The sequence below is a fragment of the Pristiophorus japonicus genome, chromosome 7 (genome assembly GCF_044704955.1).
Source record: "Pristiophorus japonicus isolate sPriJap1 chromosome 7, sPriJap1.hap1, whole genome shotgun sequence".
In the NCBI taxonomy this organism is placed as follows: domain Eukaryota; kingdom Metazoa; phylum Chordata; class Chondrichthyes; family Pristiophoridae; genus Pristiophorus; species Pristiophorus japonicus.
In genome coordinates, this window is record NC_091983.1 from 13,954,962 (window position 1) to 13,976,729 (window position 21,768).

The 21,768-nt window shown below is 48.1% G+C and overlaps 1 protein-coding gene across 1 annotated transcript in view; it reads left to right on the plus strand.

Moving 5' to 3' along the window:
• eif2ak2 (eukaryotic translation initiation factor 2-alpha kinase 2) overlaps positions 1 to 21,768 on the plus strand; it is a 140,408-nt gene that overhangs the window by 112,665 nt on the left and 5,975 nt on the right. The window contains exons 12-17 of the mRNA XM_070884643.1: positions 2,888 to 2,916; positions 5,924 to 5,981; positions 8,172 to 8,212; positions 9,924 to 10,043; positions 13,267 to 13,350; positions 15,045 to 15,240. Of these exons, the coding sequence (XP_070740744.1) occupies positions 2,888 to 2,916; positions 5,924 to 5,981; positions 8,172 to 8,212; positions 9,924 to 10,043; positions 13,267 to 13,350; positions 15,045 to 15,240 (528 nt within the window). The remainder of the gene's footprint in view (positions 1 to 2,887; positions 2,917 to 5,923; positions 5,982 to 8,171; positions 8,213 to 9,923; positions 10,044 to 13,266; positions 13,351 to 15,044; positions 15,241 to 21,768) is intronic.

Here is a 21,768-nt window from a genome sequence, read left to right on the forward strand (position 1 = left end):
TCTGCTTCTTTGGCCTCCTTAATCCCAGGTTTAATCCGGATTTTTTCTGTTGGGGTGTTTCTTGCTGCTGGTTTACAACTGGGACAGAGCCAGAATGTGTCATTGTGGAAGGCCCGGGGTTGCTCTTTGTTATCAACCTCAGGATCAACTCTCGATTTTGGTGCAGAACAGAAAGAGTTCCTCGCATCAATGACAGCCTGGGTGAGCCCCCGTATTGCCCCTACGACCTCGCTCAGTGTTTCCACCTGTAACGACAGTCCCACCAACTCTGCCCTCATCCCACCAACTCTGCCCTCATCCAGGATCAAGTGTGATTGTTGGATGTTCTCCCCGCTCATCCCCACAAGATGTCCAATGTTCTCCGATATCCATCGTTTCTGCATCAGGTCTACAGTGCAACATCCTTTGTTGTCTCGTAGATGTGGCTTGCCGTGACACACCCAGACCCGCAGTGCCAGACATCACACCAAGTCCGTTTATTCCTACTCTCTGTTTTCTGTCCGTTAACCAATCCTCAATCATACTAATATATTATCCCCAATACCAAGAGTCCTAATTTTGTGTAATAACCTCTTGTGTGGTACCTTATTGATTGCGTTTTGAAAATCCAAGTGCACCACATCCACTGGTTCCCGTTTATCTACCCCAGTAGTTAAATTAATGTTCCCTCTAATGTTTTTGGCTCACACGGCCGTATTGATGGATTCTCTATTTAAAAGCTGGCTCACTGGCTGCATGGGAGTAGCAGGGCGCTGTGTGGCTGCATGGGAGCAGCAGGGCGCTGCATTGCTGCATGGGAGCAGCAAAGAGCTGCATGGCTGCAAAGGAACAGCAGAGAGTTATGTGGCTGCACAGGAGCAGCAGAAAGCTGCTTGGCTGCATGGGAGCAGCATGGCACTGTATGGCTACACAAGAGCAGCATGGGCTGCATGGTGGCATGGGAGCAGCAGGGCGCTGCGTGGCTGCACGAGAACAGCACGGTGCTGCATGGCTGCACGGGAGCTGCAGAGAGATGTGTGGCTGCACAGGAACAGCAGAGAGCTGCTTGGCTGCATGGGAGCAGCATGACGCTGTATGGCTGCACGAGAGCGGCATGGGAGCAGCAGGGCGCTGCGTGGCTGCACGAGAACAGGATGGTGCTGCATGGTTGCACGGGAGCAGCAGAGAGCCGCGTGGCTGCATGGGAGCTGCAGAGAGCTGTGTGGCTGCACGGGAGCAGCAGGGAGCCGCGTTGTTGCACGGGAGCAACAGGGCGTCGCATCGCTGCACGGGAGCAGCTGGGCGCTGCGTGACTGCATGGGACCAGTAGGGCGCTGCGTGGCTGCACGGGAGCAGCAGGGCGCAGCACGGGAGCAGCGGGGCGCTGCATGGCTGCACAACCATACCGCTTTAAGGGAACATTGGTTACAACCTCAAAAAGCTCTAATAGATTTGTCAAACACAATTTCCCTTTCTTACATTCATGTTGACTCTGCCCACAATCATTATAATTTTCCAAGTGCCCTGTTACTGCCTCCCTAATAGTAGATTCCAGCATTTTCCCTACAACTGATGTCAGGCTCAACTTGTCTATAATTCCCTGTTTTATCTCTCCCTCCTTTCTTGAATAACAGTGTTACATTTTCTACCTTCCAATCCACGGGGATTGTTCGAGAATCTAGGGCACTCTGAAATATTACAACCAATGCATCCACTATCTCTGCAGCCACCTCTTTTAAACCCCTAGAGTGTAGACCATCAGGTCCAGGGGATTTGTTGGCTTTTAGTCCCATTAATTTCTCTAATACAATTTCTTTACTAATACTATTTTTTTTAAGTTCCTCATTCTCACGAGACCCTTGGTTCCCCACTATTTCCAGAATGTTATTTGTGTCTTCTACCATGAAGACATACACAAAGTAATTGTTTAATGTCTCTGTCATTTCCTTATTCCCCATTATAATTTCTCCAGTCTCTGCCTCTAAGGGACCCACGTTTACTTTTGCTAATCTCTTCCTTTTTTACATATATATATCGCAGCTTTTACCATCTGTTTTTATGTCTCCCCCTAGTTACCAATAATAACTTTAATAATCACTTAGCTGCAATTACCCGAGCTCCATCACCCTGCTCACGTCACTTTCAGTTTGAGGTTTTTGTTTTCAGATTCTTCCCTGCGTCGCAGAGAGAGGCTAGACCGCTTCCCTCCACCGTTCTCCCGTGCTTTATATCCTCTCTGTTAAACCGAGGCCCCTGTCTGCTCTCTCAGGCAACGACCCACTGCACCATTTGAAGACAAGTAAGGGATTGCCCCGGCCACTATTTATCCCTCAACCAACATCACTAAAACAGATTATCTGGTCACTAAAACGTTGCTGTTTGTGGGAGCTTGCTGTGCGCAAATTAGCTGCTGCGTTTCCTACATTACAACAGTCACTACACTTCAAAAAAAGTACTTAATTAGCCATAAAGCGCTTTGGGGCATCCCGAGGTTGTAAAAGGCGTTACACAAATGCAATTCTTTCTCTACTTTTGAATTTAAGACACGACCTCAGTACACCCCAAACAGACCTGGTGGTATCTCTGGAGCGAGCGGGCCTCGGCTCCATGGTGGGAATAAGGCCCTACACCGTCCCCTCTCAAACAATGTGGAGGCTTGGTCAAACCGTCCAGTGCTCGGCCATCGGTCATCAGAGCTGTGGAAACGCAAACCACATGCACTTTAGAGATTATGATGCTGATGCCACAGAAATGCTGCCAGGTGCTTGATATATCGCAGCGTGCTGACGTCCTCCTGCTGATGGGCAAGCTATGTCTGGGAGACCTTATGGTTATAATGTGTCACGTGGCACTTATTTTTTATATTATCCCGTATTAGGAAATATTTTAATTTGTTTTTGTTTTGCAGAGAACTACTGGCGGATCCAGATCGAAAAGGTGCGATTATTCATCAACTTTATTTATATCCTGCTTGTGTTTTTTGGTGCATTTTATAATCTTTTACTGTATAGCTCACAGCCGTGCCTCAGTGGGTAGCCTCAGACCGTCGAGTCCAAGTCAGAAGGCTGTGCGTTCAGGCCCCTCTCCAGGGACTTGAGCACAAAATCCAGGCCGGCGCTCCCAGTGCAGTGCTGAGGGAGTGCTGCACTGTCGGAGGTACCACTTTTGGTTGAGACGTTAAACCGAGGCCCTGTCTGCTCTCTCAGGTGGGTGTAAAAGATCCCATGGTGCTATTTTGAAGAAGAGCAGGGGAGTTATCCCCGGTGTTCTGGGACCAATATTTATCCCTCAATCAACATCACTAAAACAGATTATCTGGTCGTTATCATATTGCTGTTTGTGGGACCTTGCTGTGTGCAAATTGGCGGCCGTGTTTCCAATAAAAACTTGTATTTATATAGCATCCTTAACGTAGTTAGATGTCCCAAGACGCTTCACAGGGGTTATCAATCAAAGTTCAACACCGAACCCCATGTTAGGGCAGATAACTAAAGGCTTGGTCAAAGACATAGGTTTTAAGGAGCATCTTAAAGGAGGAAAGAGAGGTAGAGAGATAGAGAGATTCAGGGAGGGAATTCCAGGGCTTAGGGCCTCGGCAACAGAAGGCATGGCCGCCGATGGTGAAGTGATTAAAATAGGGGATGCGCAAGATGCCCGAATTGGAGGAGCCCAGATATGTCGTGGGGGCCGGGGGGTGTTTGTGGGGCTGGAGGAGATTACAGACAGGGAGGATTGAGGCCACGGAGGGATTTGAAAACAAGGATGAGAATTTAAAATTCGAGGCGTTGCTTACCCGGGAGCCAGTGTAGGTCAGTGAGCACAGGGGGTGATGGATGAGCGGGACTTGGTGCGAGTTAGGACACGGGCTGCCGAGTTTTGGATCACCTCAAGGTTACGGCGGGTAGAATGTGGGAGGCTAGCCAGGAGTGCGTTGGAATAGTCAAGTCTAGAGGTAACAAAGGCATGGATGAGGGTTTCAGCAGCAGATGAGCTGAGGCAGGGGTAGAGACGGATGATGTTAGGGAGATGGAAATAAGTGGTCTTAGTGATGGCACTGATATGTGGTCGAAAGCTCATTTCAGGGTCAAATACAGCACCAAGTTTGCAAACAGTCTGGTTCAGCCTCAGACAGATACTAGGGAGAGGGTGGCTAGGGAATGAAGTTTGTGGATGAGACCGAAGACAATGGCTTTGGGCTTCCCAATATTTAGTTGGAGAAAATTTCTACTCATGTTGGACAAGCAGTCTGATAATTTAGAAAGCGTGAAGGAGTCGAGAGAGGTAGAGCTGGGTGTCGTCAGTGTACATGTTTTCAGAGGATTCCTAGATTACAACTGTACTTCATTGGCTGTAAAGCACATTGGGACATCCTGAGATCATGAAAGGCAAAATGCAAGTCTTTCTTTCTGATATCTTTTAGGGATCACCCCTTATATTTGAACGACCTAAAATGTTGACAAGCATTCCAGTGCAGTACTGAGAGAGCGCTGCACTGTCGGAGGGGCAGTACTGAGGGAGCGCTGCACTGTCGGAGGAACAGTACTGAGGGAGCGCTGCACTGTCGGAGGGACAGTACTGAGGGAGCGCTGCACTGTCGGAGGGGCAGTACTGAGGGAGCGCTGCACTGTCGGAGGGGCAGTACTGAGGGAGTGCTGCACTGTCGGAGGGACAGTACTGAGGGAGCGCTGCACTGTCGGAGGGGCAGTACTGAGGGAGCGCTGCACTGTCGGAGTTTCACTACTGAGGCAGCATTGCACTGTCGGAGGGGCAGTGCTGAGGGAGTGCTGCACTGTCGGAGGGGCAGTGCTGAGGGAGTGCTGCACTGTCGGAGGGGCAGTACTGAGAGAGCGCTGCACTGTCAGAGGGGCAGTGCTGAGGGAGTCCTGCACTGTCGGAGGGGCAGTACTGAGGGAGTCCTGCACTGTCAGAGGGGCAGTGCTGAGGGAGTGCTGCACTGTCGGAGGGGCAGTGCTGAGGCAGTGCTGCACTGTCGGAGGGGCAGTGCTGAGGGAGTGCTGCACTGTCGGAGGGGCAGTACTGAGAGAGCGCTGCACTGTCAGAGGGGCAGTGCTGAGGGAGTCCTGCACTGTCAGAGGGGCAGTGCTGAGGGAGTGCTGCACTGTCGGAGGGGCAGTACTGAGAGAGCGCTGCACTGTCGGAGGGGCAGTACTGAGAGAGCGCTGCACTGTTGGAGGGGCAGTGCTGAGGGAGTCCTGCACTGTCAGAGGGGCAGTGCTGAGGGAGTGCTGCACTGTCGGAGGGGCAGTACTGAGAGAGCGCTGCACTGTTGGAGGGGCAGTGCTGAGGGAGTCCTGCACTGTCAGAGGGGCAGTGCTGAGGGAGTGCTGCACTGTCGGAGGGGCAGTACTGAGGGAGTGCTGCACTGTCGGAGGGGCAGTGCTGAGGGAGTGCTGCACTGTCAGAGGTGCCGTCTTTCGGATGAGACATTAAACCGAGGCCCCGTCTGATCTCTCAGGTGGACATAAAATTCCCATGGCACTACTTGAAAAAGAGCAAGGGAATTATCCCCGGTGTCCTGGGGCCAATATTTATCCCTCAACCAATATCATTAAAACAGATTATCTGGTCGTTATCACATTGCTGTGTGTGGGAGCTTGCTGTGCGCAAATTAGCTGCCCCGTTTCCCACATTACAACAATGACTACACTTCAAAAGTACTTCATTGGCTGTAAAGCGTTTTGTGATGTTCGATGGTCATGAAAGGTGCTATATAAATGCAAGTCTTTCTTTTTGATTGTACCCCTTGATTTTATTGTAATATTTCATCCTCCTTGACTGAAGGAAGCTTCCTGAGTTCTATCCCTTTGTGGCTACGAGCTCTTCTCTGACTGTTGCTGACTGATGTTTGGTTATTTTGAAAGCCAGAATTACCAGATGTTATTCTAATTAAGTGATTGTTGATCATTTCTTCTTACTGTGTTAGGCGATTAGCACCAAACTTTACCTCACTGGACACGAAAAGTGATTCTACGTCTTTTCAGGTACAATAGCTTATTTGTCAATAGGCCATTCGTGTGATGACTCTCTGGTTGAACTTAATTTTTTCTTCATTCAAAGAATGACCAAAATTACCGTGCAGAAATAGGCCATTCAGCCCATCATGTCTGTGCTAGCTCTTCAACTGGAGCAACCAATCCCATTTCACATATCCTTTTCTAGTCTTTCTTTTCAAATCCTTAGCCAATTCCCTTTTATATGACCCTTTCATCATCCCAGGCGGTCCCTCGAACGAGGATGACTTGCTTCCACAAGAGTTCACAGATGTTTCAATGAAGGACCCAATGTTCCTGAACTCCAGTTGAGGGGGTGGAAGATGCCTGTGTGTGGATTTTTTTAACGTGGGGTGACCGTTGCACACCAGCCACCACACGGGCTCGACAGAGCTAGGTCTTGGTCCAGTGGCAAGGGTTAACCAGGACGACTGGAGACCTGCTCTACTGCACGGACCTAGTGCGCACACATATCGCAGTGTGGGCTGGGCCCGTGCTGACCCTGGGCCCTCGCCTCTTCTGGGCCCCGTACCCTCGTTCGCTGCACCTCTGCTCACGATGTTCCAGGGTCTGGTGCTCCAGCTCTATTTATAGCCCCCACCTGCAGTGCTGTTCTCACACAGGTCAAGAGACTGTCCACACACAGCCTGAGAATGGCCTCTCCCTTTCCCCACTCACTCCATGCTCCGGAACTAGTTCCTGCTCCACTCTGCCTCTGACAAACAAACAGCCCCCGACGGAACTAAACCAGGAACGTTCATTCCCTGGGGCCGTGGTGTGTCCATTCCCGGCTGTTTTAAACCATCTTCTTCCGCTCACGGAGTGAATGGCCATGACTCTTTAGCCCCCAATTCAGTAGCCACGTGATGGATATTCCATATTTTAATAACCCCTTTGCGAGAACTTTTCTTCTAAAGTCCTCTTTAATTCTGCAACTGGCAGCAATTTCACCTCTGAGTCAGAAGGTTGTGGGTTCAAGCCCCACTCCAGGGACTGGAGCACATAATCCAGGCTGACACGCCCAGGGCAGTGCTGAGGGAACCCTGAACTGCTGGAGGTGCTGAATTTCAGATGAGACGTTAAACTGTGGCCCCACCTGCCCCCTCGCGGTTGGCTGTGAACAGCAGTCACGCCTCCTAATATCCTGACCAATACTTCTCTCTGTCAACCAACACCGCCAGAAAAAGAACAGTTTGTTTGATCGCTTGCCTCGTATGCTGTTTGTGAGAGGTTACTGTGTACAAATTGGATGCTGAGTTTGCCTACGTTATGTGTTACCGAGATGAGGAGAAATGTTTTCACTCAGAGGGTGGTGAACCTGTGGAATTCTCTACCACAGAAGGCTGTGGAGGCCAAGTCACTGAATATATTTAAGAGGGAGATAGATAGATTTCTAGAAACAAAAGGTATCAAGCAGTATGGGGAAAAAGCGGGAATATGTGTTGAGATAGAGGATCAGCCATGATCATATTGAATGGCGGTGCAGGCTCGAAGGGCCGAATGGCCTACTGCTGCTCCTATTTTCTATGTTTCTATTATAACTGTGACGTGCTTCACAAAACGCCTAATCCATTGGTTGTAAAGTCCTGTCATTTTCCTTTGTGCTCTCTTGTTACCATGTCAAAAGGTGGTGGGTTCAGAGACTTGAGCCACTTAATCCAGGCTGACACTCCCACTGCAGTGCTGAAGGAGCCCTACACTGCCGTCTTTTGGGTGAGATGTTAAAGCGAGGCCCTGTCTGTTCTCTTGGGTGGATGTAAAAGATCCCACGGCTACCACTGAGCCGAGGTGGACATCAGCAGAGAGCAGTAGGAACCCAGAGCGTGCTACGCAATCGCTGGCATTTTAAAACTCAAGAACGCTGAATTTCCGAGCACGCTGAAGCATTGAAACGAGCTGCAAGGGGCTGGTAACCCAGTGTGATTTCTCCAAACCATTCTGTGCCCCAAAGGACCGGAACATTTGTCCTTGCCCTTGGTTGCTCTCGGGCCAGATCTCTATGCTCAATGTCCCTGGCTCGGAGTTTCGGGTCTCGGTAATGCATATTGGGAATCAGGCACGCAGCCTCTGAGACATCGTGGGAGCTGTGGGCCCGAATTCCTCGTGCAATCCCAGAAAATGTCTCCTTAATGTCCAAAGCAAAACAGAAAATTAATCACTTCTACACCTTTAAACTTACAGACCGACGGAAACAGTACACAGGATAAAAGCCTGGATTTGAAGTAAGAGACAATTCAAACATCGAAATGCTGTACGTCTGAATATGGGGCACATTCCCTACAATGCTTTGTGTGGGGGGGTGGCACGGTTTGGTTTGGTCACTGTGGAACACCTCGAAACTTTCATTAAACCAGATGACCCTCGGCGCTGGTTTGGGCATGAAAGAAGAGACACAGGATTAAATGGTGCACGCTGATATCAGCTGTGGCTCAGGAGGTTCCCGTCCCACTCCAGAGACTTGAGCACACTTCAGCGCTGCACTGTCGGAGGTGCCGTCTTTCGGATGAGACGTTAACCTGAGGCCCCGTCTGCTCTCTCAGGTGGACGGAAAAGATCCCACGGCACGGTTCCAAATTGGCCTGGCCAATATTGATCCCTCAGTCGATACGGGACTGGAGTCACAAATAGACCAGAGTAAGGATGGCACGTTTCCTTCCCCCTAGGCCATTGGTGAACCGAGTGGGTTTTTACAACAATCCTACAGCTGCATGGTCACTTTTACTGATACCAGCATTTTTTATTTGCGGGTTGTTTTGTTAAACCGAATTCCAAATTCTCAACCGGCCATGGTGGGATTTAAACTCCCATTCTACTGGATTACTAGTCTGTGCCTCTAAATTCCTAGTCCAGTAGCATAACCATTACACTGCCGTACCTGCCTGGAGTGACACAGTGACGAATCTCTTACCAATTCTCTTGTCACTGCTTGCGAAGGCACTCGGCCAATGTTCAGTTCAGTTGGAAAGGTTGGTGTGGGCGCCCGTGGAGTAAATTAGCGCTCCCTCCTCACAGCTCCCTCTCCTTGCAGTGCACGAGGGGAGTTTGGGCCGGCACCCCATTTAGTCGGCCTGTGATTTTCCCATTCACCATTTAAATGGCCAGGAAATCAGTGGCCATGCAAATTGAGCTCGCTCAGGATTGTTGGGCTTGGGAGTCAGAATTCCTTCCTCCGATTCTCTGTCCGTCAAAATGACACACAAAAGGAAACTTTACTTCTATCTCTGACCCTGTGGTGTCACTTTAGCAATCTAACATTTGCTGCTGAAACGGGGCCTGTAACTCAAACTCTCATCATCTCTAACTCAGCTATTCTAACGCTCTCCTGGCCGGCCTCCCATCTTCCACCCCCTGTAACCCCTCAGATCATCCAAAACTCTGTGGCCCTGTGTCCGAACTTACGCCAAGTCCTGTTCACCCATCACCCACTGTGCTCACCGACCTACATTGGCTCCCGGTCCGGCAATGCCTCGATTTACAAATTCTCAGCCTTGTTTTCAAACCCCTCCTTGGCCTCCCCCCTCCCTATCTCTGTAACCTCGTCCGGTGCTACAACTCTCCGGGATCTCTGCTCTCTTCCAGTTCTGCCTCTTGAGCATCCCTGATTATCATCACTCAACCAGTGGTGGCCGTGCCTTCAGCTGCCTGGGCCCCAAGCTCTGGAATTCCCTCCCTAAACCTCTCCGTCTCTCTATGTCTCTCTACCTCTCTCCCCTCCTTTAAGACCCTCCTTAAAACCTACCTCTTCCTGCCCTAATATCTTCTTATGTGGCTCGGTGTCAGATCTTTACTGTGAAGCGCCTTGGGGCATTGTTACATTAAAGGCACTATATAAATGTAAATTAATTGGGGAAATGGGTGGGACATTACAAAAGCCTGTGATCCTCTAATTGTTGTTGTTTTTTTCCATTGCCCTAATAAAATGAATATTCCCAGAATTGAGGGATGGTCAGACATCAAAATAATCGGTGAAGGTGGTTATGGCCGTGTTTACAAAGCAAAGAATGAGCTCGACAAAGTGTACTACGCTGTCAAGGAAGTCCCAATACGTAACGAGTGAGTTTAATCTTCCTTACACCTTCTTTGTTATTGTAAAACGGGAGGAGGTGTGGGGGGGGGGGGGGGGGGAATCGCTGAGAACTCCCCTCCACCCACACACCACCAGCAGGCCACACATGCACCCCACCTGGATCTGGGAAAGCCCCTCGTTTTCCATCCATTGCTAGTTAAGTGACAGCGGGACTATTGTGTGGGGTTTTAGATAACCTATTATCATCATCTCCATCATAGGCAGCCCCTCGGAATCGAGGAAGACTTGCTTCCACTCTAAAAAGTGAGTTCTTTGGTGGCTGAACAGTCCAGTACGAGAGCCACAGTCCCTGTCACAGGTGGGACAGACAGTGGTCGAGGGAAAGGGGAGGGTGGGACTGGTTTGCCGCACGCTCCTTCCGCTGCCTGCGCTTGATCTCTGCATGCTCTCGGCGATGAGACTCGAGGTGCTCAGCGCCCTCCCGGATGCACTTCCTCCACTTAGGGCGGACTGGTCTTTGGCCAGGGACTCCCAGGTGTCGGTGGGGGTTGTTGCACTTTATCAGGGGAGGCTTTGAGGGTGTCCCTGTAACGTTTCCTCTGCCCACCTTTGGCTCGTTTTGCCGTGAAGGAGTTCCGAGTAGAGCGCTTGCTTTGGGAGTCTCTTGTCTGGGGCATGCGGACAATGTGGCCTGCCCAGCGGAGCTGATCGAGTGTGGTCAGTGCTTCAGTGCTGGGGATGTTGGCCTGGACGAGGAGGCTGATGTTGGTGTGGCCCATTATACGAAGGAGCTAAAAGCAATGGGAAAACATACAGAGACTGCGGGACGTCAGTTATATGGGGCCCAAGTTTCCACATGATTCGCGCCTGATTTTTAGGAGCAACTGGTGGAGAACGGACTATCTTAGAAATCGCAATTCTCCACATTTTTTTTTCTGCAGTTCTAGTCAGGTAGAACAGTTCTACTTTGGAACAGAATTTTTTCTTCAAAAGGGGGCATGTCCGGCCACTGACGCCTGATTTGAAAGTTTCCACAGTGAAAACGTACTCCAAACTAAAGTAGAATGGAGCCAGTGAAGATTTTTGTAGAACTGAAAAAACCTGTTCTACACATTAAAAAATCAGGCGCAAGTTACAAATTAGGCGTCCAGAACGAGGTGGGGGGGAAGGGAACTCATTAAATTCTACAATAAATCCTTATTTATACTTCTACAAATATTATACAAATAAATCCAACCTGAATAAACATTTATAAGCCAAGAAAAGATTAAATAAACCATCTTCCTACCTGTGTGAAAGTGCTTCAGCCAGGGAGAATTCTGCAGCCGTTCGTGCCGCTGAGCGGGGGGGAGGGGGAGAGAGAGAGAGAGAGAGGGGGAGAGAGAGGGAGGGAGGGAGGGAGGGAGAGAGAGAGGGAGGGAGGGAGGGAGAGAGAGAGAGAGGGGGAGGGAGGGAGAGAGAGAGAGAGAGAGGGGGAGGGAGGGAGAGAGAGAGAGAGGGGGAGGGAGGGAGAGAGAGAGAGGGGGAGGGAGGGAGAGAGAGAGAGGGGGAGGGAGGGAGAGAGAGAGGGGGAGGGAGGGAGAGAGAGAGAGGGGAGGGAGGGAGAGAGAGAGAGAGAGGGGGAGGGAGGGAGAGAGAGAGAGAGAGAGAGAGGGGGAGGGAGAGAGAGAGAGGGGAAGGGAGAGGGGGGGGAGCGGGTGTCGGGTCGGGTCTGGTCGGCGGGAGGGGGAGCAGGTGTCGGGGGCGGGGGGGGTGAGCAGGAGCTGGCCGTGGGAGGAGCCTTATTCACGCAGCCCCAGTGAGGCCATTGGGCCAGGGCTAGGGGCTGCGTGCTTCGGGCCCCTCCCACACAGTTCGGCGCCTGGAGCTACTGCACTTGCGTGCCCACTGTAGCGCGCATGTGCAGAGGTCCCGGCACTGTTTTCAGTGCAGGGACCTGGCTCCGCCCCCCCACAGCTCGTGCTGGCTGCGCCGAGGGCCAGAGGACCAGCAAGTAGGTGGAGAATACCGAGGATTTTTTTAGGCGCCGTTTTAGGCGCGAAAAACAGGCGCCCAGAAGAGTTTCCAGTGGCAAGAGGCTCGGTAACCAGAGGACACAGGTTTCAGGTAATTGACAAAAGAACCAGAGGTGAATCATTTTTAAGCAGCGAGTTCCGATCTGGAATGCACTGCCTGAAAGGGTTGTGGAAGCTGATTAGTGGTAACTTTTAATTAGCAATTAAATAAATAAACAATTCCTGGGCAATCAGGAATGAGCGGGGGGGGGGAGTGGGACTAATTGGATAGCTCTTTCAAAGAGCCGGCACAGGAACGATGGGCCGAATGACTTCCTTCTGTGGTGTATGATTCGAGTAGACTCACCAAGGTGTTATTGGTGATGGGATGGGGGTGGGCATTAGTTAAGCATAAATAACAACAGAAAATGCTGGGAGCACTCAGCAGTTGTGGCAGCATTTGTGGAGAGAGAAACAGAGTTAACCCTTGGTCAGAACCCATCCAGCAGTTACTGTTTTTATTTCAGATTTCCAGCACCCACAGCAGTTTGTTTTCGTGTTAGAATGGTTAAGCATGTTTAGTTTGCTCTCTTTGGAAAAGAGGATTCATCCAGTCACACACTCCAATTTGGATATGATCGGGAGCAGAGAAAATTCAAGCAGTGAGGGTATAATTGCTTATAAGAATTTCAACTTGTACCAATAACATCAGATAACATTACAGCGACGAAGAGAAGTTGAGACTTTTTCACAACAGCTGGGAAGGTTCAGGACCGGCTAAAGGGATCAAGGGGTATGGAGAGAAAGCAGGAATGAAGTTGCATGATCAGCCATGATCATATTGAATGGTGGTGCAGGCTCGAAGGGCCGAATGGCCTGCTCCTGCACCTATTTTCTATGTTTCTATGTTTCAAGATTATGAAGAGTTCCACTGTGGTCAATAGTTGGTCAGTGAGACAGTAACAAGAGGGCAGACGTGAAAGGTAATCACAAATAGAATTCAACGGGAGGTTAGAAAAATGTCTTCATGCAGAGGGTGTTTGGATTGAGGAATTCTCTTCTCCGAACCATTGTTGAAGCAGAGTCCATGAATTATTTTCAAAGGGAATTAGAACGCTGCTTGTAGAATAGTGGATGGGGAGTGGGATCGGACTAGTTGGCTCATGTGGTCACTGGCCCAGAATTGATGGGCCAATGGCCTGATTTGTAACGATTTTATGATTCTTGCATGTCGCTTTTGTTTTAATCTAATTAGGAAAACATTGCGTGAAGTTGAGAACTTGGCACAGATGGATCATCATAACATTGTTCGCTACTTCTTTGCAAAGATTTTGCCAAGGTGACAACAGCTAAGGTCTTCTGGTTCTATTTCTGTGTAAAGAATTTCTCTTTTTTTTTTAAGAGCGAGTTGCAAAGCTTTAGCTCAGTGGGGTAGCACTCTCGCCTGAGAGTCCGAAGGTTGTGGGTTCAAAGCCCCTCTCCAGAGACGCACACACAATCTGGGCTGACAATCCCAGTGCAATACTCTGGGTGTGCTGCACTGTCGGAGGTGCCGTCTTTCGAATGAGACATTAAACCGGGGCCCCTTTTGCTCTCTCGGGTGGATGTAAAAAAAAATCCCATGGCAACTATTTTGAAGAAGAGCAGGGAAGTTCTTCCCGGTGTCCTGGCCAATATTTACCCCCCCCCCCCCCGCCAACATCACTAAAAACAATTTATCTGGGTCATGATCACATTGCTGTTTGTGGGAGCTTGCTGTGCACAAATTGGCTGCCGAGTTTCCCACATTGCAACAGTGACAACACTCCAATAATACTTCATTGGCTGTAAAGCACTTTGGGACGTCCGGAGGTCTTGGAAGGCGCTATATAAATGCAAGTCTTTCTTTTCCATGGCGATTATTAAAGAGAAGTCTTACTGTTATCACAAACAGTTGTGAGTTTGATGTCCTGCCTCCAATATCCCACCACCTTTTCAGGTCGAGCGTTTCACATCCTGACAACTCTCTGAGTGAAAAAAATTCTCCTCATCTCCCCTCTAGATCTTTAGCCTCGCCCCTCCCTATCTCTGTAACCTCCTCCAGCCTCACAACTCTCCGAGATCTCTGCACTCCTCCAATTCTGGCCCCTTGAACATCCCCAATTTTAATCGCTCCACCATTGGTGGCCGTGCCTTCAGCTGCCCTAAGCTCTGGAATTCACTCCCTAAACCTCTCCGAAACTCTTCCTCTCATTCCTACTTTATGACACTTCTTAAAACATACCTTTTTGACCAAGTCTTCCCTAATATTTCCTTATGTGGCTCGATTTTGATTTATAATGCTCCTGTGAAGCACCTCGGATCGGCGTGATTAGAAATATGAGTTATTGTTGTTATTAACCCACTCGCCAGAGGTAATAGTTTTTCTCTATCTACTCCCATCAAAACCTCGCTTCATCTTGAAAACCTCTAGTAGGTCTTAACTTTCTCTGTTCCAACCTCTCCTCGTAACTCAAATGAATTCTTGAACTGTTGATTCATGGAATTTTACAGTATAGAAGGAGACCCACTCTGTGCACTGGCCCACTCCTGCAGGATGGGCCATCAAGTTGTAATGATTAACCTGGTGTTCGGTTCTTTGCGGTTCACGCTGTGTGTGTAAATGGGCCGGCCATTTGCCTACATAACGACATGCGGAATTCCCTCCCTAAACCTCTCCGCTTCTCTCCCCTCCTTTAAGACACTCCTTAAAATCTCTTTGACCGCGTGTTCGGTCACCCTCCCTAATATCACCTTATGTAGCTCGGTATTGAACATTGTTTGATAACGCTCCTGTGACGCGCCGTGGGACATTTTTATACGTTTGAGGCGCTATATAAATGCAAGTTTTTGTTTGAACAAAGTAACTCGCTAGCTTTGGGACGTGATGAGGCACCTTACAAATGCAAGTTTCTTTCTTAATGCAACCTACTTGAAAAGTGAAAAATTGATTATTATTCATAGTCATTTTAAAAATCTGTTGTCATTAATTTTACTTTTGTATTTTACATTAAGTACCCGACCCAACAGATGGAGCAAGGAATCGCTATTTATTCAAATGCGGTTGTATGAGAAAGACTTGAGCAATTGGATAGAAGATCGTGAAAATAATAAACCCGCACAGGAGGCAGTTGCTATGGACATATTCTGCCAGTTATTAGATGGAGTTGCGTACATTCACCAGCAGAAAATGATGCATCGGGACCTGAAGGTAAGACCATTGAGATTGTGGCCCACACGCACTCACTTAAACACATTTTATTAAGTAATTTTCAGCCACTTCTCTCCACACGTGTACATGCCCACATAGTGTCCATTCCCCACTCCCTTCACCCCACCATTGAAGGCCATGCACACATCCATCTAGGCCCGAAGCATTGGGATAAACTCCTTAAATATCTTCACCTCTTGCCTCCTTTAAGACCTACCTCTTTGACCTAGTGTTTCCCTATTTCTGTATCCACTTCCAGTCCTACAACCCTCCGAGATCTCTGCTCTCCTCCATTTCTGGCCTCATGCGCATCCCTGATTTCCATTGTCCCCACCATTGGCGGCCGTTCCTTCAGCTGCCTAGGCCCAAAGCCTTGGCATTCCCTCTCTAAATCTCGCCACCTCTCCTCCTTTTAACATACTCCTTAAAACCTGCCTCTTTGGTCACCTGTCCAAACATCTCCTTATGTGGCTCAGTGTCCAATTTTGGTCGATAATCGCTTCTGTGAAGCGCCTTAAGACCTTTTACTTTGTTAAAGGCGCTATATAAATATAAGCTGTTGTTGTGTGGCAGAGCACTGATAGCTTTCCTGGTTTTTGTCTGAATCAGACCACTCTGCCCATTTGAGTATTGGATTGAAGGGTTCTGTGAAAGCCAAGTGGTCAAAGTCACAGCCCCGGTGACAGACGAACTCCTCCAGGTTCCTTTAGTGACCCAGGCTGGCTGGTCAATTACCAATGGTGCCCTGATGGAGCTGCTTCAGGAGCTGAGTTACCAGATCAACCATAGACTTGTTTCCATCATCAGGCAAATCACCTTGATCCCAAAGAACTCCAACTTCTCTCTACCCCCCCCGTCCAAAAAAAGAGGATAATAGTTTGTTGGCAATCCATGGGTTTTCCTCCCTCACTAGAAGGACCACATGGGCCCCCCTCTCCACCGCATCCCATTGGAGTTGTGGAGCATTAATGACCGTTGCCTGTCTCTCCGCAAGCAACGTAAGGTATTCCAGTGAGAAAGATAGACTCTACGAGAAGCATGAACCATCCGTGGCTAACTAACGAAGCAAAGGATGGTATCAAATTGAAAACAAAGGCATACAATGTTGCAAAGAATAGTGGAAGGCCAGTGGATTGGGAAATTTTTAGAAACCAGCAAAGAACGACATGGTTTTATGAAAGGGAAATCATGTTTGACAAGTGTGCTGGAGTTCTTTGAGGATGTAACGATCAAGGTGGATAAAGAGGAACCAGTAGATGTGGTGCATTTGGATTTCCAGAAGGCATTCGATAAGGTGTCACATAAAAGGTTACTGCACAAGATAAGAGAAGATGAGAGTTGGCGGTAATGTATTCGCATGGATAGAGGATTGGCCAACTAACAGAAAACAGAGAGTCGGGATAAATCGATCATTTTCCGGTTGGCAAACGGTAACGAGTGGGGTGCCACAGGGATCAGTGCTGGGGCTTCAAAATCTACAATCTATATTAATGACTTGGATGAAGGGACCGAGTGTAATGTAGCCAAATTTGCTGATGATACAAAGATAGGTTGGAAAACAAGTTGGGAAGAGGATGCAAAGAATCTGCAAAGGGATATAGAGATAGGCTAAGTGAGAGGGCAAACATTTGGAGTTTAATGTGGGAAAATGTGAGGTTATCCACTTTGGTAGGAAAACATTTTTTAAAAATGTATTATTTAAATGGGGAGAGATTACAAAATGCTGCACTACAGAGGGATCTGTACAGGAAACACAAAAAGTTAGTATGCAGGTACAGCAAGCAATCAGGAAACCAAATGGAATGTTGGCCTTTATTGCAAGGGGGATAGAGTATAAAAGCAGGGAAGTCCTGCTACAACTGTACAGGGTATTGGTGAGGCCACACCTAGAGTACTGCATAGTGTTTTGGTCTCCGTATTTAAGGAGGGATATACTTGCATTGGAGACTGTTCAGAGAAGGTTCACGAGGTTGATTCCTGAGATGAAGGAGTTGTCTTATGAAGAAAGGTTAAGCAGGTTAGGCCTATACTCATTGGAGTTTAGAAGAATGAGAGGTGATCTCATTGAAACGTATAAGATTCTGAGGGGGCTCGACGGGGTGGATGCAGAGAGAATGTTTCCCCTCATGGGGGAATCTAGAACTAGGGGGGCATAGTTTCAGAATATGGGGTCACCCATTTAAAACGGAAATGAGGAAGAATTTCTTCTCTCAGAGGATCGTGAATCTTTGGAATTCTCTACCCCAGAGAGCTGTGAAGACTGGGTCATTGAATATATTTAAAGTGGAGATAGACAGATTTTTGAAAGATAAGGCAGTTAAGGGTTATGGGGAGCGGGCAGGGAAGTGGAGTTGAGGCCAAGATCAGAACAGCCATGATCTTATGGAATGGTGGAGCAGGCCTACTCCTGCTCCTATTTCTTATGTTCTTATGTAAGCATTGGACCCGCAGTATACCAGCCTGTGCCTCAGTAGGTAGCATTCTCCCCTCTGAGTCAGAAGGTTGTGGGTTCAAGCCCCACTGCAGACAGTTGAGCATATTATCTAGGATGATACAGCATCACTCCCAGGGCAGTACTGAGGAAGTGCTGCACTGTCAGAGGTGCCGTCTTTTGGATAAGCAACTAAATTGTGGTCCTGTCTGCCCGCTCAGGTGGACATAAAAGTTCTCATGGGACTATTGAAGAAGAGCAGGGGAGTTCTCCCCGATGTCCTGGCCAATATTTATTAATAAGACCATAAGAACATAAGAATTAGGAACAGGAGTAGGCCATCTAGCCCCTCGAGCCTGCTCCGCCATTCAACAAGATCATGGCTGATCTGGCCGTGGACTCAGCTCCACTTACCCGCCCGCTCCCCATAACCCTTAATTCCCTTATTGGTTAAAAATCTATCTATCTGTGATTTGAATACATTCAATGAGCTAGCCTCAACTGCTTCCTTGGGCAGAGAATTCCACAGATTCACAACCCTCTGGGAGAAGAAATTCCTTCTCAACTCGGTTTTAAATTGGCTCCCCCGTATTTTGAGGCTGTGCCCCCTAGTTCTAGTCTCCCCGACCAGTGGAAACAACCTCTCTGCCTCTATCTTGTCTATCCCTTTCATTATTTTAAATGTTTCTATAAGATCACCCCTCACCCTTCTGAATTCCAACGAGTAAAGACCCAGTCTACTCAATCTATCATCATAAGGTAACCCCCTCATCTCCGGAATCAGTCTCGTGAATCGTTTCTGTACCACTTCCAAAGCTAGTATATCCTTCCTTGACCAAAACTGCACGCAGTACTCCAGGTGCGGCCTCACCAATACCCTGTACAGTTGCAGCAGGACCTCCCTGCTTTTGTACTCCATCCCTCTCGCAATGAAGGCCAACATTCCATTCGCCTTCCTGATTACCTGCTGCACCTGCAAACTAACTTTTTGGGATTCATGCACAAGGACCCCCAGGTCCCTCTGCACCGCAGCATGTTGTAATTTCTCCCCATTCAAATAATATTCCCTTTTACTGTTTTTTTTTCCCAAGGTGGATGACCTCACAATTTCCGACATTGTATTCCATCTGTCAAACCTTAGCCCATTCGCTTAATCTATCTAAATCTCTTTGCAGCCTCTCTGTGTCCTCTACACAACCCGCTTTCCCACTAATCTTTGTGTCATCTGCAAATTTTGCTACACTACACTCTGTCCCCTCTTCCAGGTCATCTATGTATATTGTAAACAGTTGTGGTCCCAGCACCGATCCCTGTGGCACACCACTAACCACCGATTGCCAACCTGAAAAGGACCCATTTATCCCGACTCTCTGCTTTCTGTTAGTTAGCCAATTCTCTATCCATGCTAATACATTTCCTCTGACTCCGCGTACCTTTATCTTCTGCAGTAACCTTTTGTGTGGCACCTTATCGAATGCCTTTTGGAAATCCAAATACACCACATCCATCGGTACACCTCTATCCACCATAGAAACATAGAAACATAGAAAATAGGTGCAGGAGCAGGCCATTCAGCCCTTCTAGCCTGCACCGCCATTCAATGAGTTCATGGCTGAACATGAAACTTCAGTACCCCCTTCCTGCTTTCTCGCCATAACCCTTGATCCCCCGAGTAGTAAGGACTTCATCTAACTCCCTTTTGAATATATTTAGTGAATTGGCCTCAACTACTTTCTGTGGTAGAGAATTCCACAGGTTCACCACTCTCTGGGTGAAGAAGTTTCTCCTCATCTCGGTCCTAAATGGCTTACCCCTTATCCTCAGACTGTGACCCCTGGTTCTGGACTTCCCCAACATTGGGAACATTCTTTCTGCATCTAACCTGTCTAAACCCGTCAGAATTTTAAACGTTTCTATGAGGTCCCCTCTCATTCTTCTGAACTCCAGTGAATACAATCCCAATTGATCCAATCTTTCTTGATAGGTCAGTCCCGCCATCCCGGGAATCAGTCTGGTGAACCTTCGCTGCACTCCCTCAATAGCAAGAATGTCCTTCCTCAAGTTAGGAGACCAAAACTGTACACAATACTCCAGGTGTGGCCTCACCAAGGCCCTGTACAACTGTAGCAACACCTCCCTGCCCCTGTATTCAAATCCCCTCGCTATGAAGGCCAACATGCCATTTGCTTTCTTAACCGCCTGCTGTACCTGCATGCCAACCTTCAATGACTGATGTACCATGACACCCAGGTCTCGTTGCACCTTCCCTTTTCCTAATCTGTCACCATTCAGATAATAGTCTGTCTCTCTGTTTTTACCACCAAAGTGGATAACCTCACATTTATCCACATTATACTTCATCTGCCATGCATTTGCCCACTCACCTAACCTATCCAAGTCACTCTGCAGCCTAATAGCATCCTCCTCGCAGCTCACACTGCCACCCAACTTAGTATCATCCGCAAATTTGGAGATACTGCATTTAATCCCCTCGTCTAAATCATTAATGTACAATGTAAACAGCTGGGGCCCCAGCACAGAACCTTGCGGCACTCCACTAGTCACTGCCTGCCATTCTGAAAAGTACCCGTTTACTCCTACTCTTTGCTTCCTGTCTGACAACCAGTTCTCAATCCACGTCAGCACACTACCCCCAATCCCATGTGCTTTAACTTTGCACATTAATCTCTTGTGTGGGACCTTGTCGAAAGCCTTCTGAAAGTCCAAATATACCACATCAACTGGTTCTCCCTTGTCCACTTTACTGGAAACATCCTCAAAAAATTCCAGAAGATTTGTCAAGCATGATTTCCCTTTCACAAATCCATGCTGACTTGGACCTATCATGTCACCATTTTCCAGATGCACTGCTATGACATCCTTAATAATTGATTCCATCACTTTACCCACTACTGAGGTCAGGCTGACCGGTCTATAATTCCCTGTTTTCTCTCTCCCTCCTTTTTTAAAAAGTGGGGTTACATTGGCTACCCTCCACTCCATAGGAACTGATCCAGAGTCAATGGAATGTTGGAAAATGACTGTCAATGCATCCGCTATTTCCAAGGCCACCTCCTTAAGTACTCTAGGATGCAGTCCATCAGGCCCTGGGGATTTATCGGCCTTCAATCCCATCAATTTCCCCAACACAATTTCCCGACTAATAAAGATTTCCCTCAGTTCCTCTTCCTTACTAGACCCTCTGACCCCTTTTATATCCGGAAGGTTGTTTGTATCCTCCTTAGTGAATACCGAACCAAAGTACTTATTCAATTGATCCGCCATTTCTTTGTTCCCCGTTATGACTTCCCCTGATTCTGACTGCAGGGGACCTACGTTTGTCTTCACCAACCTTTTTCTCTTTACATACCTATAGAAACTTTTGCAATCCGCCTTAATGTTCCCTGCAAGCTTCTTCTCGTACTCCATTTTCCCTGTCCTAATCAAACCCTTTGTCCTCCTCTGCTGAGTTCTAAATTTCTCCCAGTCCCCAGGTTCGCTGCTATTTCTGGCAAATTTGTATGCCACTTCCTTGGCTTTAATACTATCCCTGATTTCCCTAGATAGCCACGGTTGAGCCACCTTCCCCTTTTTATTTTTACGCCAGACAGGAATGTACAATTGTTGTACTTCATCCATGCGGTCTCTAAATGTCTGCCATTGCCCATCCACAGTCAACCCCCTAAGTATCATTCGCCAATCTATCCTAGCCAATTCACGCCTCATACCTTCAAAGTTACCCTTCTTTAAGTTCTGGACCATGGTCTCTGAAATTACTGTTTCATTCTCCATCCTAATGCAGAATTCCACCATATTATGGTCACTCTTCCCCAAGGGGCCTCGCACAATGAGATTGCTAATTAATCCTCTCTCATTACACAACACCCAGTCTAAGATGGCCTCCCCCCTAGTTCTCATGCTCGTTATATCCTCAAAGAATCCCAGTAAATTAGTTAAACATGATTTCTCCTTCATGAATCCATGTTGCGTCTGCTTGATTGCACTATTCCTATCTAGATGTCCCGCTATTTCTTCCTTAATGATAGTTTCAAGCATTTTCCCCACTACAGATGTTAAACTAACCGGCCTATAGTTAC